Here is an 18,378-nt window from a genome sequence, read left to right as displayed (position 1 = left end):
TCTAGAAAACTCAAGATATAAGAGCAAAACAACACAAAATGTAACAAAAGTATTTATATGCAAAATACCTACTTCTGCCACTAACTTAAATATCATTGAAGTTTTCCACTAAACGCTAAGAAATCAAGTTATTACAAGTCACACTAATTTAATGTGGTTAGTAAATTCTAAGACGTATAAATCACACAAAAAATAAGACCTTGTTCGTAAGGTATACAAATGTAACCAAATCACATCTTACTAATGTCTTTTATATGTGTCAGCCAAGTTCTGCTTTGAATTTCAAATCTAAAAAAGAAAAGATAATGCACATCTCGCTATAACCTACAGTATACATTTGTCTCAAAATTTAAAATCATTCAAGCTGAAAAGCAATGCTTCAGATTTTCATCAGCATTTTCCACATTGCAGGAAGAAATATCTGATAAACTGCTATAGATTCTTCTGTGGTATACTATACTTCCAAATAAAAGTATTTAATCTCGAAATAAAAAATGGTTCAAAGACTGTAATAACCTCTTTTTCTGAAAATTCCACATTTACATTATTCTTCTGAACATTCTTGATCATAAGTGTAATGATTACTTGAGATTCTGTTTGATACCAGTCATACCTATTAAAAAAAAAAAAGAAAAACCACCTTAGAACATTTAATTTTCTTAAAGTTGCTGCTGCTTTATGTTTTATCAAGATAAAACTACAATCTGATAAACAACAAGAGCTCCACCTTGAGGAACAAATAAGCAAAGCAGATGGTGATTCACAGAAACAATTTTATGTAACTAATTTTCTTTGATCTGCACTAATGGAAAAGAACATTAGGGTATGATGCCTCAAACCTTTCCAGGATACTTAAATATTTCCATGATTTTCTGGGCTCTGACTCATATCTCTAATATTGTTGTGCTTAAGCTAATGTTAAAGATGAAATTTACTCTTAACAGCAAACCATTATTATATACCATTAACAGCCTTACACTTTCATTTCAACCTAATAGTAAGAAAAAGCACTTCTATCCCTCTTTTACAGATGAAAAATAGGCCCAGATGGGCAAAGCAATCAGCCAGTCAGATGCAGGTGTTAAACTGGATCCATGTCAGCTGGACTCCACACCAAAATCTCTTAACTGAAGCTGGGGCAAACAGCCCTGAACACAGGGAGCAGAAGCAAATGAGCTAAAATTAAAATAACTTAAAATTTAACTCATCCTGCCAGGCACATTAAATACCGGATCTTCCTTCACTTTCAAGGTACATGGGAAAACTAATGTGCCTAGAGATTCTAATTATGTGTCTTTCCCACATAAGCCTCTAGAAATGCAGGGATCCTTACTCTCAAATTAGCCTCCATGAGGCAGAGCAGTTTATCTATCCTGCCACTACCATATTCCTAGAACTAAGCATAGTGCCTGGTACACAGAACCAGTATTAAATCAATGTTTAATACCGGTGGGTTATTGTATGCTCCAAACATAATTATTATTTAAGGTTTCTCTTCTATTCCTGCTGCTGCCATCAAGCTAGTCCAAATTCCTTATCTACTTGGTATTTGGGAGAGTCATCCTAAATCTCCCTAGAAAGAGCAGGAACAAATCTTTTTGTTTTAACATTTCCAAACCATTTTAGGTAATTAAAATGCACCTTGATTAAAGAAACAAACTTTAAGAGTCTCACGATTTCCCTCTGAAATTCAGTGGGGATGCAAAGCTCCAAATCAATGCCTTGTGTTTCTTTCTATTATAGTCCTAAAAATACAAGTTGTACACATGACTAATGAATAATTAAAAATAAATTCAAATACCTGCTAGATGCTTAATTCATTACTGTAACTGTTGCCCTGAGCAACAGTTGTCCCTTTCAACCCATGCAGAATTACTCAATGAAAAATTTACTCTAAAATATAAAAAGCAGGTAGTTACAATTCTGCCAAGCCTAGTACTACTACTAATTTATTTACCTGTGTAGTAACAACTGGAAGAGGCTCTTGTCATTCATGGAAAGGTGACATTATATGGAACCAGATGAAGCAAGTTTAAAGTAGAGAACTGACTTGAATTTAACCTTAACATAAACACTAATATCAATCAGTAAACAGCCTTAGAATTAGTTTACCCAGGCTAAACACAATTTCTAAAAAGCACCAAACAGCACAGGGTAAGGACTGGCTTACTATTAAACAGGATTTTTTCCTTTAGCCATATTTACCATGCATGTTTATGAAAAAGAAACACTTACTTGATTTTTGACTGATGAGTCCTCTGGGATGCAGACTGATTTTGGCAAGTTGCAAGAGAAAGATTTTTACAAATTAGTTTAGCAACTATGTATTAAAAATGCATGTATTATTAATTTACTCAATGCTGTGGTTACTTTGATATGGAATAACAACATCAACATATCCTTCAAAGACAAAGCATAGTATTCTTTTTTTTTTTTTTAAAGATTTTATTTGTTTATTTGACAGACAGAGATCACAAGTAGACAGAGAGGCAGGCAGAGAGAGAGAGAGGGAAGCAGTCTCCCTGCTGAGCAGAGAGCCCGATGCGGGACTCGATCCCAGGACCCTGAGATCATGACCTGAGCCGGAGGCAGTGGCTTAACCCACTGAGCCACTCAGGCGCCCCCAAAGCATAGTATTCTTGTTAAAAATACAAGTTATCACAAAATTTAAGAATATTCAACATTTTTATAATATTATGAGTTGAAATGTCAAAAGAGATTTTTCTTCTAAAATACAACCATAAGGGGAAAGGAAGGAAAAATAAGATGAAAAGAGAGAGGGAGACAAGCTACAGAGACTCTTAACCATAGGAAACAAACTGAGGGTTGCTGGAGGGGCAGTGGGTGAGGGATGGGATAACTGGGTGATGACATTAAGAAGAGCACTTGATGGAATGAGCACTGGGTGTTATATACAACTGAAAAATCACTAAATTCTACCTCTGGAACTAATAATACACTATATGTTAATTAAATTGAGTTTAAGTAAAAAAAAAAATTCAGAATAAAAATAAAAGCATAAAACAAAAAACTTTCTAAAGGTCTAAGTGGAAAAGGTTACATTTAAATGTCCAGTTCCAAGGCTAACTCTCTAATCTGAAAATAACAATGACATTTTAAAAAACCAACACATTTTTTAGTATAATATTCAGGCTTAGCAGTGGCATCAAACACTGCTCTGGAATATATGAAAGAACATTTCCAAGGTGCTTTCCAGCTAACAGCTTACTGTGCTTATGGTATCTCAGTAACAAAAATTCTACAATGCCCATCAAGAAACAAACGAATCATGATTCCAGACCAACCCATACTTTCCTAAACTACATGTGTGCCAGTTAAGACCTCGTAAATCAAAAGAACTTGCTCTGGGTTACAGGTGACCTCTAAGTCATCCCATGATAGGGAAGAGATGGGGTTTAGAGGAACAAAATAAAACCCCTCTACAGATTTAAGTCTAACTCGGAATTTCTCTCCACTATTAACTATTGAGTAATACCTGAGTCTAGGTGATATCAAGTAGAGACAATGACTAGAGCAGATTATTCCCGTTCACCATGGTGCAAAGATAAAACTAAACTAGTGTGAACCACCGCAGTAACAAAATGCACTGTGGCTAAACAGCTGTCTGTTACTAAGTATGATCCGAATGCTACTCTGTTGTTTGCAGGACTTGTTCCAATCCCAAACAGAATACTGTAAGACCTAAACAGAAATACCAGCAGGTGAAGAAACCCAACTTTTGTTTACTTAAAATTTTCATTTATTTATTTAGAGAAATCTAGCAAGAGTGAGCAGGGGGAGGAGCAGAGGGAGAGGGAGAAGCAGACAGCACACTAAGTGCAGAGCCCGACTAGGGGCTGGAGTCCATGACTCTGAGATCATCACCTGAGCCTAAATCAAGAGTCGGACGCTTTGTCAACTGAGCCACCCATGTGCCCTAAAGGAAGCCAAAAATACTTCCCTCATTCATCACCCTTAGGAATATGGAAAAGCCTTTCAGGTGTAGGAATAACCAGACAGGGCTCACTTTTGGTGATGCTCCAAACTCCAGTCACTACATATACACATATCTGGCCTGACGCTCACAAACTGAAGGAGATTAGCTCTATTAGGCCCAGTTTACATATGAAGAAAGCCCAGAGAATAGAAGACTTTCTCAATGTCACAATGTAATTCTGAAAGACAGAGATGTAAATCTTCCTTCAGACATGAAGAGACCCAAGTAGGTGAAGTAACTGCCGACAGAGTTAAGACACACATACATCTCCTGACTCCTTGTCATTTTATTTACTGACTAAACTGCAGATGATCACCGCTAAAAACCACTAGCCAGAATTTAACTGTGTGTGTTATAAATAAACCTAAGTGCATAATGTAACTATGCGTGTTATAAATAAACCTAAGTGGTTAAAAAAAAAAAAAAATCAAGCAACTTCAACTCCACCGTAACTTTTAATGACTGAAAAGACCTGGAAATCTTCATATCCAAAATAATAAATGTGACTGAATTAGACAAACATTTCCAAATTTTACTTAACTTTTGTGTTCTCAGTATACCACAATAAACCCTGAAAGTGCTTTCTAAGCAGCAGCTGTTTAACCTAAATGTGATGACTTTTCAGCAAGGAAAAGAAAAAATTACCACCCTGACCATACTAAAATATGCCAAATCAAGTTGATCACACATTAAACAAGTCCAATAATTATTCATTTCACCAAAAATGGTATTATTTCAGTTACTAAAGGAAAAAATACTTACATGGAATTGCTTAAGATCTAAGTAAAAGAAAGACCATTCAGAGTCCTGTCTCAAATATAGGGCAACATTATAATTAAGTAAGAATATGAAGAATAAAAATTTTGTACTTACCACCTCAGACTGTGATCCTATTAAAAACATAAAAAGAAAACATTTCCATTTAACAGTACATTTAGAAGCTAAGTCACATACACGACTTCTATAGCACAAACATACTGATTATATAAGCCAATTTTCCATACATTCCAAATAAAAAAAAAATGGTTTAATTTTGCATCCCAGACTCATTGTAGACTTTTAATAATTTCTTACCAGTAACACAACTACAAGACCAAATCACCCTTTCAACATAACAAAACCTTGGAAACCCCTATCTAAGGGAAAACACACTATTTAAATTTATGATTTATAAAGTTATAAAGTTAAAAACAAATTTGTTTAAATCCAAAAATGTCAAAAATTTACTTCTTTGTAAACTTTCAGTTTATAAAGACATGGGAAAGCTACATACTTACCATTCTGAGCCTCCTGACACCTTTTAACCCAGACAGTGAAATCAGGATCTGTACCTAGAACAGACAAACTGAGTGTAACATCACTCACTCATCAGCAGCATCTAACATATTCACTCAACAAGTACTTACTGAATATCTCCTATGTTTCAGTGTTTTAAGCAATGGGGATTCAGCAAAAATTCAGACAAAAATACTTGTCCTAGCAGGATTTATAGAAACCCTAACACTAGAGCTATAAATATACTAATACATTTAAAACATAAGACATTCATGCTGAAGAATTTTAATTAAAAAAAAAAAATTGGTTTTAGCCACAGACAACCTTACTGGTTTCCAGATACAAATACAGATACATTTCCCCTCACCCCTCTCCTGTTAAAGGAGATTCCTCTCACACAACAAAATCAGACCTGAATTAAATATCCAACACACCATCAATTAGTGTGGGATGGAAGCCTGGTACCAGACAGCTGGACCAACGTCTAGAAGCCTCTTTGACCCCAGATTTATTTTCTAATGCAGCTATCTACTTCTTCTATCTACTATTCTCTCAGTAGCTTTTCCTGTTACCATGCCATTCCTACCAACACCAAAAAACACCTTTGTACTTTGTGCAGTTCTATCATATCTCCAGATTCCACAGCAGCCCAGAGACCACAGATGGTGAACTATATACTTAGAGATAGCAATGTAAACCTGTACATAAGCAAATCATTAATTTCTAAAGACTCAGAACAATGATAATCCAAACAGTACTAATCTAATATAATGTTAAAAATTATTAAAAGTACGCTCAATAAAAGTTTACAAACTCAAACAAATTGCAGGCAAGATTATTCTGAAAAATAAAAATTTCTTAGAACAGTTAATTTATAAATGAAATTCAACTGTATAGGCCATAACTAACACCTACACACATATACGCACACGCTCCTTCTGGTGGAGTAAAAATTTTATCAAAATCCTAGATTTGAAAAACCTATTACTCAAATTTAATCAGTAAGTAAAACCACGCTTCCTACCATACCAAAAGAAAAAAAGGTAATATTCTGAGTTACAATTTTTTTTTACCCTGTCTGTTAATAAGGGAACCCTAACAGTTTAACATAAATTTTCCTTAGAATTAAAAGACAAATCTTTTTTAAATAAAAATATTCTTAAAAGCAATTTTACCAAAAACAGACCTTCATTTGAAGCAGATTTTGAAATAAGATAAACGTTAATGGCAAAATCAATGGGAGTAAAATATTAATAAAGGAAACAATTTAGGTGATGAACTTTCTATCGCTCAAAAAAAAAAAAGGAACAGGGCTTAGAAATCTACAAGATGGAATGCTTTATGTCTCTTCAGGGTTTTCAAATATGTATTAAGGTACAGGATAACTGGACTCTTCAGAATTTGCAAAGAGTGCAGATATGCTGGCTTGCTTAGTAAACAGCCAAATTACTCATGTACCACTCACAACTCCTTCCTAATCTGTAGGCTCCAATTACGAAGTTGGGCCCACTGTCCTCTCTCAAGCAAGTACATGACAGGAAAGCAAATATTCAAAGCAATACAAGAGTACATTTTTAGAATATAAAAACATACTCATTAATACTTCAGAACAGGGTTTCGAAGCTCAGCACTACTATTTTGGACCAGCTACCTCTCTCCAATGTAGGATGTTTCTGGCCTCTACTCACTAGGTATCCATAGGACATCCCTATTCACCAGTCACGATAATCAAAAATCTCTTCAGACAATGCTAAATGTCCCCCAGGAAGTAAAATCATCCCTACCTAGGAAACATTGCTTTAGAGAACTGTGATAAAACGCTATCATTAGAGTAAGATAATGGTACTACAGTTCTGATTAGGTACTCTACAATTATCTATGAGGTTACTTACAACTTCTTTCCATATTTTGTAGACTCTTTCGCCTTCTGGCTCTCAAAATTTCTACACATGTGCAGAGACATCCATACTGCTAATTTTCATATACTTCTCTGAAGCCGACATTAAAAACTCACAATACTCTCAAAGCTCCAAGTTTCTATCCATCACAATTTACTCAAACTGATGCTTTACTTATTAATAAAAATGTCTGCTGTAAAACTTCCTATCTCAGCCACCTGAATAACCTAAACTGAAAGGACTTCTGAAAATGAGAGCAAATGAAATTTTCACTTCTCCATTAGAAAAACATAAAGTCAGACTAAGTAGAGAAAGCACACTGAGTGTTTATATATCGTTTTTAACCTCTAATTGTAAAGTTTATCTGTGATTTAAATGCTAAAGGCCAATTTAATCAATTTTAAGTAAACTCAAATTTCACAATCAACAGGAAATGTCAGTAAGAAAAAAGATGTTAAGTTTCTACAATGAACTTGGGATCACACTAACAAAATTCAGCCATCATATTTAAAACATAGACATAACGGATTAGTTTATTAACATATAATTCCAATACTTACTATCTAATTTCTGTCCTCCTATAAAAGTTTCTAAAGCAGCAGCATAGTTTTTTTCATGGTATTCACATATCCTGCATAAGCATATTAAAAACAAATACCACACACACATGAGAGCATGCAAAAAAGTTTTCTAAATTAAATATCCTATTATTTTCTATTGGTAAAAAAAAACTAATAATAATTTATATGTTAGTAAGTCAAGAGATTTTCTAATATACTATAACATTAAATTTAATTCTCATTAAAACCGAATTTTGGAACTCATTTCAGAAGGAATTTCTTGATTTAATTGTGTACACATGCCTATTCCAACATATAGTTGTGCTAAGAAATCAAAGAAGTTTCTTAAGAATAAAATTACACTTATCAACAGAAACAAGCTGGGATGTAAAATACAGAGATACAGGGCTTTCACAGCATTAAGTGTAGCCTATCCAGCCTGGCTGACAAACAGATGTTCTCTAGTCAGTTAAATACAATAAATTCCAAATGATGAATGAAGAAAGAATTTGAAATCCATCAGTTTCATCTTTTCCTTGTAATTACTTCAACCACTACTATTTCAAAACACACATACTACAATTAACACAAGTATAAAATTATATTTAAAAATTAATCCTATCTCAGCGATAAAATGTATAAATACAGAATTCACTATTTACATAAAACTTAAAATTCATTCATTCAATGAACTAAACACCTACTATCAGTAGTCCAGACCCAATTAGAAGAGTAGTTATTGCATACCCTTTTCTCAGCACAGCAGTGGAATTATTTGGATTAAGTTCAAGAGATTTCTTTGCATCAGCAACAGCATCTACATACAAAAAAAGGGGGTTTTAGTCAGTAATTTATGGATCCTAACAAGTTACACACAAAATCTGAATCAGCCCTATATTTTTAAGTTTTCAAATTAGTGCAATGGACAAATGCTTTTAAATTAGGAAAAACTAATCCAAGATAAAATTTAAAAAAAAAAATCACTCTCACACCTTATTAGCCTAATATTTAGCTTTCCTTTTAAAGCTATTCAGTCAATGTATAAAGTTCTGTCACAAAATTCATCTAATTTTCTCATTACCATCATTTATGTAATCTGACTCAAAATGTTTAATTTTTCCCTACCTAGGTTCTCTACCCAGAATAATTTAAAAGTTACACAAGTAATATATAAAGACATTCTTTTTTTATAAAAACTACAAATAAGAGCACTTTATTTAAATAGTCTGTAAAATAACACATGTGATGCTATTTTTGTTAATATCTCCAATAACTACAAATGAAAACTATATAAATTCTCTATCCACTGAAGGAAAAAGAAACACCCAGAACATTTGTATGGGTGTTGCTCAACATATTTGTCATGTTTCAGCTACTTCACACCTTGTATGAAAGACCAATTTAAAAATCCTCCAAAATGATCTCTACTGTATTTGATTCCCTGTATCTCAGGTAAAATTTATAACTTATAAAGAAAAAATAATACATTAAGAAAAGTTACCACAGTAATTCCCAAGAAGAATGTGACAATAAGCTCTTTGACAATAATATTGCGCATCATCTGGTTTCTGTTCCAAAGTCTTAGTCAGCTCCTACAAAAAGAAACACGTTGAGTGTCAATAAATGTTCTTTAAATGTATCTGAATTTTATTTTATTTATTTTTTAAATTAATTTATTTATCTGACAGACCAAGATCACATGTAGTCAGAGAGGAAGGCTGAGACAGAGAGTGGGGGAAAGCAGGCTCCCCGCCGAACAGAGAGCCTGATGCAGGGCTCGAGCCCAGAACCCTGGGATCACGACCTGAGCCGAAGGCAGAGGCTTTAACCCACTGAGCCACCCAGGGTCCCTAAATGCATCTGAATTTTCATTAAACATGATTTTTAATCAAATAACCTATTATCATAAGCTTTTTGAAGGTAAGATAACAGAATAATCTTGGGAGTGTTTCTTGGCAAAAAGATCGATATCCCCCCCTTCTCCACTCTCCCCCACAAAATCCACAATCTAATGTAGTATCTTAGCACAATTCCTGGCCTATAGTAGGAACTCACTAAATGGTAATTTCTATCACCTCATTTATTCTGAAGACTTTAGACGATATATATTGACAAACACATTTTCTCCCTCTAACTTGAAGAAAACTCAAAGACCATGTAGATTTTGAGATGCCTAGAAAATATGAAACTGTCCAATAAAAACCAAAAACCTGGAAGTTGAATCTAGAGCTCAAGGAAGTTAACAGAATCAATAAAGACACAACGAAGCCTATCTGTCTCTCTCCCATCTTCTAGCAATAGCAAACAACCCTAAGAAATTACCGCATTCTGCTGACAGCCCAGATACAGCACCTCATAGCTACCATCAACTGATCAAGATTTAACATGAGATTAAAACTCTGTCACCCTGGACAGTCAGAGAATATAAGTGGCAGCTAGAGCAATAATGATGCAAGAAGTGATATAGCATGATCAGTGAGGCCAAGGATAAATGTAGGCGATGCTTTGATTCTCTACCCAGTGTTCACACATCCTACGGATCTGGGTAGTTTTCTTAAAAGGTAAAATTACTTCAGGGGCGCCTGGGTGGCTCAGATGGTTAAGCATCTGCCTTCGGCTTAGGTCATGATCCCAGGGTCGTGGGGTTGAGCCCCGCAATGGGATTCCTGTTGGCAGGGAGCCTGCTTCTCCTTCCCCCTCTACTGTTCCCCCTGCTTGTGCTCTCTTACTCTGTCAAATAAACATATAAAAATTTAAAAAATTTTTAAAAGTAAAATTCAATAATGACACATCACTGATTTCACTTTTATAGCATGATTCCCCAAAAGCAAATTATACTCTTCTTGATAATCATTTACCTAAAATGCAACATACCTAAAATCCAAACCACTTTTTATCTTCACCACCTCTACTATCCTGATCCAAGCAATAATGAAAATCAGATCTTGTTTATGCCAATAGGCATAAAACTCTCCAATGTCTTTTTGGCTGATTCAAAGCAAAAGCCCAAGTTCTTCCAGTGACCTTCAAGGCCCTCCTTGATATAACTCTCTGCTAGCTCTCTGACCTTAACTCTTAATACTCTTCCTCTTGCTCCTCTACTCTAGCCACATGGCCTCCTTTTTGTTCTTCAAACACTTCAGGACTCTGTGTCTGCTGCTCCCTCTCTCTGGAAAGCTCTTCCCCAGATGTGCTCAGAGGATCCATTCCCTCACTTTCTAGTTAGTGACAAGCCTGTAAAATCCAGGTCTGTATGACTCCAAATCTGATTTTTTAAGCACCAAACCAACTGCCTCTTGGTAACCTTTCTTTAATCCAAGTATCTTTCACACACCAATGACATTTGTATTAATGTTTCTTAACACTCTGAAATTCCCAAGTTAAATAATACCATCTTGCACTTAAACTTTCAACAATTTTAAAAACCTGTGATAGCTTATTTATCTACCCAAATACATATCCAAACCAAATTTCTAGCCTCTCCTCAGCAAGAAAACAGATATACTGTGGGTCAAAAAGCTACTATAAATTGTACAAGGCTCTGGTTCATCAATTTATATGTATTTTTAAACATATACTATGTAACAAACACAGGCCAGACACTGGGGGTACAAAGATAAATAAAATGGAATCAAGTAAAACTGATTTTCAAACAACCAACTTGCAAATGACCTGTAAAAACACAAACCAATTGTTGGTTAAGGAGAACTAGTTTTGTGATTCAGTTAAATAAACTAAGCAATTCACTTATTAGGCCATTATTTTGAAAAGTTATCAAAAAACAGACACAAACTGAACATGACACACAAATACAAGTCTTAAAACACAAAACAGTTTATTTGGAATAAACAATATACAATATAATAAAACCAGGAAAACTGAAATTAAAACAATGATCTGCAGTTGTATTAACTACATCAGACTTGTGGCATGTTTTGAGAGTTCTGTTTCTGTGACAACAGTTGCTCGCTACTAGAGTACAAAGGGACTAAAGAGAGGTATCTCAAAGGCAAGGACTTCAGTGCCAACATTTGATTAACAGCGGCAAAAGGCCATCATTTAATGCAGACCAATGGCAAACATAATGTAAACATGTCTAAAGATAAACTTGTAGTCAAGCGACTTATAGTTCTCAAAAATAAAGAAACTCAGTGAACTATGAAATATAATTACACTGAAATCTTTACCAAAATAATGGTGAAGGAAGTACCTTGACAATCCAAAACGGGGGAAAAACTCCTTTTTAAGGCATTAAAATTGTTTAAAACTTAGATCTTAGACAAGTGAACTTCTGAATCTTTAAAGTTTGAGGCTTTTTAAAACTGCTAGTCAGCAAGTTAACTTGTTACGGTTAAAAGCAAAAGCAGACTGTTCAGACTGACCTAACTGCTGAAGGCATGTAGCTCTGGGTTATCTCAATTTGATTTCACTTCCCATTTTTCTTCTAGCCACAGCTAATCCCCCAATCACAGATGACAAACAAGAGTACCAGGCCTTCTCCCTTCTTAAACCACCTAGCACTGCTAAAGAAAAACCACACAGCCATGCAAAACAGGTAACACTGTATTTATGCTAACCAGCTACATTCTCAATGCTCTGAACAAAGCTATCAATGGTCAGCTATTTCAAAGTCTGCTACCAAACCTTTAATTATATTATACATCCTTAGACCTATACCCTCCTCCAGAGGAAGACCCTTGATGCCTTGAACCCAGAGACTTGTCACTTCTCGACTAACGCTGAGCAAGTGACTCTCTTTGGTCTCAGCTTCCTTGTGAGTAAAATGCAAATACCCACCTCAGTTGTTACAAGAATTATGGTAGAAGTCATTTCACATAACACATCTGAGTGCCTACCTACCACATCACAGGCACTACATGGAGAATGTAGTAAAGAAAAACACACACATACACACACACACACACACACACACAAAACCCCTGCCACCTTGGAGCTTACAATGGGGCTCAATTTAGATAGGGTGGTCCAAGAAAAAAAGTTTCTCTGAGGTGACATGTCAGCTGAAATCACAAGTGATGAGCATCTCCAAGGAAAATGAGACAGTACAAGACAGTACATTTTAGGGGCGCCTGGGTGTCTCAGTTGTTAAGCATCTGCCTTTGGCTCAGTTCAGGATCCCAGGTCCCAGGATCAAGCCCCACATCAGGCTCCCTGCTCGGTGGGACATCTGCATCTTCCTCCCCCACTCCCCCTACCTGTGTTCCCTCTCTCACTGTGTCTCTGTCAAATAAATAAATAAGATCTTAAAAAAAAAAGAGTACATTTTAAGCAAAAGGAGTTCCAAGTCCATAGGCCCTCTACAAGGACTTCTCTTAATACATTCAAGTGACACAAAAAAAAAGACAGCACTGGGGCGCCTGGGTGGCTCAGGTGCCCTCGGCTCAGATCATGATCCTGGGATCAAGTCCCAGATTGGGCTCCCTGCTCAGCAGGTAATCTGCTTCTCCCTCTGCCGCTCACCCTGCTCATGCCTGTATGCTCTCTCTCAAATAAATAAATAAAATCTTTTTAAAAAAGTGTGGCTAGAACCTAGAGAACAAAGAAGCTACAAGATACCTACCTCAAGGACCTCATCTTGTACCTTACATTACTCATCTTCATTGTAGCCCTTTCAAATAGGTCCTGTTAGTCCCACTTCACAAAAAGGAAATCTGATCCAAAGTGACATAAGGAATTTTCCTGAGGCTACAGAATTATTATGAAACCAGGATTTGGACCCTTCAAGCACTCTGATTCCAGAGCTGAGGGGTTTTTGATGCTGTTGTTTTAAAGTAAACTCCACCCACAATGTGGGGCTCAAACTCACAACCCCAAGATCAAGAGTCTCATGTTCCACCACATGAGCCAGCTAGCTGCTCCAAGAGCCTATGCTCTTAACCACTATTCATACTGGACCTCAAAAGATTCTCATAATTCACTCTTCTCTTCCTAGTGAATTGAGACATCTTCTGTGAAGTTGTTCTGATTACCCCGATTAGCCTCTACTCTGCTATGTTCTTAGTGTACTTCATACACTACTCCATTAAAATACTTAGCTTATATTTTAATAATCTGTTGACTTGTCTATCTACTAGACTGCAAACTTCCTCAATGCAGTCTTTTCATCTTTAGATCCCTGGCTCCCAGTGCAAAATTCACTGCTAATATATACTATTAAATGTTTAATGAAAAATGTCAATCGGCTTGATACAAATATTTCCCCTAACATTCATCCTAATTGGATGATCTTATATAAAAATGTAACATTTTAACTGATGTATCAAGTGTTCTGAATTGCAAAATGATTAGCTGACTCTTCAACAATGAAATATATTAGGGGTACTGACCCTCCCAGTCAAAAATCCAATCCAAGTATAACTTGACTCCCCAGAAATTTAACAGCTTTCTATTGACCAGAAGCCTTATCAATGACTAAAGAGTCAACAAATATTTTGTATGCTATATTATATATTATATTCTTACAATAAAGCTAGTGAAGAAAATTAAGAATAAGGAAAACACATTTATAGTACTGCACATATTAGAAAACATCCATATGTAAGTGGGCCAATACAGTTCAAACCAGGTTGTTCAAGGGTCAACTGTGAGGTCACCTCAAGCTTTAAAAAGAACACTTTCTCGGGGGGTCTGGGTGGCCCAGTCAATTAAGTATCTGCCTCTTGATTTTGGCTCAGGTCATAATCTTGAGGGTGGTGGAACCTAGCTCCACGTTGGGCTCTGCGCTGAGCATGGACCCTGCTTAAGATTCTCCCTCTCCCTCTGTCTGCCCCTCCTTCTCCACTCTCTGTTTCTCTCAAATAATTAAAAATAACAAGTACACTTTCTCTTAACACAGCTGATTCTTACCATGATCATTATCTCCACTACCAGTTTCTAATTCAAGTAGGTGGTGGGTCCTGAGAATTTGCATTTCCAACAAGTTCTCAGGTGATGCTGCTGCAGCTGGACTCCAGATGATACTTTGAGAATTACTTTTCTACTGCACCAGACTAAGAGTATGGAAACTTGTGTCCTAAGGGTCTCCTTCTGCTTCTAACTGGCTATACACATCTCTATGACAGATCATTTGGATTTCTTTGGGTTTCAGTTTTCTTCTGTAAAATGAAAGAGTAAGTACTACACCACATGAGCTGTAAGGACTTCCAATAATCTCAGATGCAGTCCAACAATTTGCATTTCTTTTCAAGTTTTTATTTATTTATTTGAGAGAGAGAGAGAAAGAGCGTGAGCACCAGCAGGGGGAACAGCAGGCAGAGGGAGAGAGAGAAGCAGGCTCACAGAACAGGGAACCCAATAGGGGTCTCCATCCCAGGACTCTGGGACCAGGACCTGAGCCAAAGGCAGATGCTTAACAACTGAGCCACCCAGGCACCCCAACAATATGCATTTCTAATAAATTCCCAGGTGGTGCTGGTGCTGTTGGTTCCAAAACCACACTTTTAAGAATCAAGCTACTAGGGCTCCTAGTAGTGCCCCTAGTAAAACCTGCCTCTGCCTTCGGCTCAGGTCATGATCCCAGGGTGGATCCTGGGGATCAAGCCCCACATCGGGCTCTCTGCTCCTCGGAGAGCCTGCTTCCTCCTCTCTCTGCCTGCCTCCCTGCCTACTTGTGATCTCTGTCTGTCAAATAAATAAATAAAATCTTAAAAAAAAAAAAAAAAAGAATCAAGCTACTAAAGCTAAACACATGCCTTTTCTATGCAATTTCATTCCTAGGTATATATACCCCCCGAAAAATAAGGTGTGTGTTCACCAAAATACATATACAAGGAAATTCAGAGTGGCTTTATTCATACTAGCTAATAACTACAAACAGCCCAAAAGTCCATTGTTAAGACTTGTGCTCCATTTTTATACAATGAAATACTATACATCTTTGAAAAAATACCACTTCACACATGGACCTATCTCACATGAAAGTATCAAACTCAACTTAGTGCATTATTCTGTTTATGGGAAGTACAAGAACAAGCGAAACTGATGCTGAAAGAGATCAGAATAAAAGTTACCTGGTGGGTAAGGGGAATTACTGGCTGAGAAGCAGCTTAAGGGAGTTGGGATGATGAAAGTGTTCTCTATCTTGATGGGGGGGATCTACGTACATCTAACTACAACTTCAGTAGTTGCAGACTTAAGATTTATAATATAGCATACACCAAAAAAAAAAAAAAATTTATGGAAAGGGACAACGAAAATCATTACAATAACATCCTTTAAAAGCCACTCATATAAACTGGATTTCCAAAGGCAGCACTGGGGCTAAGAGGACCGTAACAAATGTAGATTCTAAAATTAACAGCTGTCTAGATTACATAATGAATTGTGAAGATGCTCCGTGCCTCCTATAATACTATTCTGATCCCAGAAGTCTCATTAGGAAACATCACAGCACAACTGATGAATCAACCATTTTATTTGAGGGCCTTCATATCTAGATCCAAAAAACATACTCCAACTTAAAAAGCCCTATAGGACAGCCCCTGGTTTCCCTCCCACCTCCTCAGCACTTTGTCCTCTGTTATCCCACTCCAGTTAAACGGGCCTTTTTGCTGCTCCTGGTACAGGCCAACCTACCTCAGGATCTTTGCAATGGCTCTTTTCTTTCCCAGAGCTCACTCCCTCGGGTCTCTGTTCAAGTTATCACCTCTTCAGATGGACTCTACTACCCACGTGGCAAATTTCTTTTAAGGTCCTAGCTTGCAAAAAACTTCTCTTGCCTCAAACTGCTAACCTTACCTATAGTGAATTTTAACACCCCAACAAGGTTTGGTTTCCTTTTTCCCTCCTGCCTCAAAGCAAAAAAAAAAAAAAAAAAAACCCTGCCTAAATTTTGCAATCAACTGCATCATGGATCCTTAGCTTGGGCTCTCTTTATTATTCTAAATTACTTAACTCTTGCTCTTTTGACTTTTCTTTTTGGCTTTACGGTCATTCACTCCACACGAAGTCCCTTGTAAGTCAAATACATAAACAAGACTTTCATCCACAGGATTCAGTGTCTTGCGTAAAGCAACTCCAAGTGGTTTCGAGAAATAAACGAGTGAATAACGAACAGTAACGGGACATCTGGAAATATTCAGAGACATACGGGAAAAGGCTTCTGTTCCAGTAGTCTGCACTTAACACAGCCTCTGGCGTGTAAGAATGGCAAGAATGATTATCAAATGAAAAACCGAATTAACAAATACCATCAAGCCTAGATTTCACTTTTTCTTCTAATCACACATGCCATTAATTAAAAAAAAATTTCCTTCCAGGCCAACGATGAATGTCAACTACGCCCCCCAGAAACAGAGAAGGTAATCCCAAGGAGCTAAGAGGATGCGGCAACGGTCTAGGAGCGGGAGGGGGGCAAGAACAAGGGTCTGGGGTAACTGGGCCACTATGGAACCGAGGAGAGACGGAGGCTGTCAGTCTTAGGGGCCGATCCATTATAAAGAGAGCAACCCCGGTCCCAGGCAGGCAGTGCTGGGAAGAGGCGGAGTCCGCGGGAACCCGTCGTGGCCGCGTCCCTCCGAGAGAAGTGGAGGAAGCTGAGACTGGTTCTCTCACCTCTAACGCCGCCTGGGGGTCCTCCTCGATCAGAGCATCTGAGAAGCTCCGGAAAAACCTGCCGGGGGAAAAACAACGACAGGCTCACTAACCAAGTGATGGTGGGGGTGGGGGGGGCAGATAAAATTAAATAGCAAGGAGAAGGAAAACACGCACTGCTGGGCTGTTGCAGGTCCTGCTGCCATCCCTAAGAATCGCTGTTTCTGTTAGAACTGCTACCACCGAGGTTACGAGCTACGCCGCCGCCGCCCAAGGGGGAAACTTCTGGAGAAGCACCAAGAGAGCTTCCGTCCTAAGTAGCCAACGAGCAGCCACGCAGCGTGTCGCGGGGCGGGGGAGGGGAGACGAAAAGCGTGCGCGGGGCCGGCTGGGACCGTGGAGGACTGAGTCTCCCGGCCCGGCCCCGCCCCGGTCCCGTGACCGGCGCTCTCAGTCCCCGCCCTTCGCAGCCATGGTTACGGAGTCGTCGGCTATTCACGCTGGCCCTGTCTTCCACTACGCCTGCGCACTCCAAAAGAGCCGTCAGCGGTAGTAGCTTCAAAGCCCTTTTGTAGCATACTGTTATTTCACAGGAACGTGGGGGCGTTTGGGAGAGTTTGGACGTCTATTAATAACAAGGCATGTCGGGCTCCATTTTCGCCACCGTTCGCCACCGTTCTCATCATGGCTACCGGGAGCTGCCCAGCCTTTCGGGATCCGTGACGTCATTCGCCGGATTCTCTTCCGGGAGCATAGTTCCGGCTTACGCCTAGATCCCGTGATCTGTGCGCTGGGAATCTTAACCTACGAGGACACGACGGAAATCGTTCTGCCTTTGCAGATGCTACACGGAAGGGAGCCCTTTGGTTCCGGTGCCGTTGAACCCTGCCATTACCCAGAGACTCGGCAGCGCAGGGCTTTTTTCGTAGTTGGTGCTCCGATTGAAAAGAAAACCTGTTACATCCGAAGGCCCCGAAGGGAGGAAGGTGGCCTAAGGTTGTGTCAGTACTGTTCTACTTTTCCAACCTAGTCTTAGTCCCTCTTACCGCCCTTATGACATATGAAAATCAGAAGCTTCCAGCAAGTTCCATGGTGG

At 38.0% G+C, this 18,378-nt stretch overlaps 1 protein-coding gene across 1 annotated transcript in view; it reads right to left on the bottom strand.

Annotated features, from left to right (window-relative positions):
• Window positions 1-17,756, bottom strand: part of SUGT1 (SGT1 homolog, MIS12 kinetochore complex assembly cochaperone) — a 41,396-nt gene extending 23,640 nt beyond the window's left edge. The window contains exons 1-9 of the mRNA XM_044249834.1: window positions 17,460-17,756; window positions 17,304-17,361; window positions 9,232-9,322; window positions 8,478-8,547; window positions 7,731-7,801; window positions 5,275-5,328; window positions 4,871-4,887; window positions 2,236-2,270; window positions 517-613 (exon numbers count right to left, since the gene is read on the bottom strand). Of these exons, the coding sequence (XP_044105769.1) occupies window positions 517-613; window positions 2,236-2,270; window positions 4,871-4,887; window positions 5,275-5,328; window positions 7,731-7,801; window positions 8,478-8,547; window positions 9,232-9,322; window positions 17,304-17,361; window positions 17,460-17,488 (522 nt within the window). The 5' untranslated portion in view covers window positions 17,489-17,756. The remainder of the gene's footprint in view (window positions 1-516; window positions 614-2,235; window positions 2,271-4,870; window positions 4,888-5,274; window positions 5,329-7,730; window positions 7,802-8,477; window positions 8,548-9,231; window positions 9,323-17,303; window positions 17,362-17,459) is intronic.
• Between the last annotated feature and the right edge of the window lie 622 nt (window positions 17,757-18,378).

The sequence above is a fragment of the Neovison vison genome, chromosome 5 (genome assembly GCF_020171115.1).
Source record: "Neovison vison isolate M4711 chromosome 5, ASM_NN_V1, whole genome shotgun sequence".
NCBI lineage: Eukaryota > Metazoa > Chordata > Mammalia > Carnivora > Mustelidae > Neogale > Neogale vison.
Note: the sequence above shows the minus strand (reverse complement) of the source record. Positions and strands in the feature narration are given on the sequence as shown.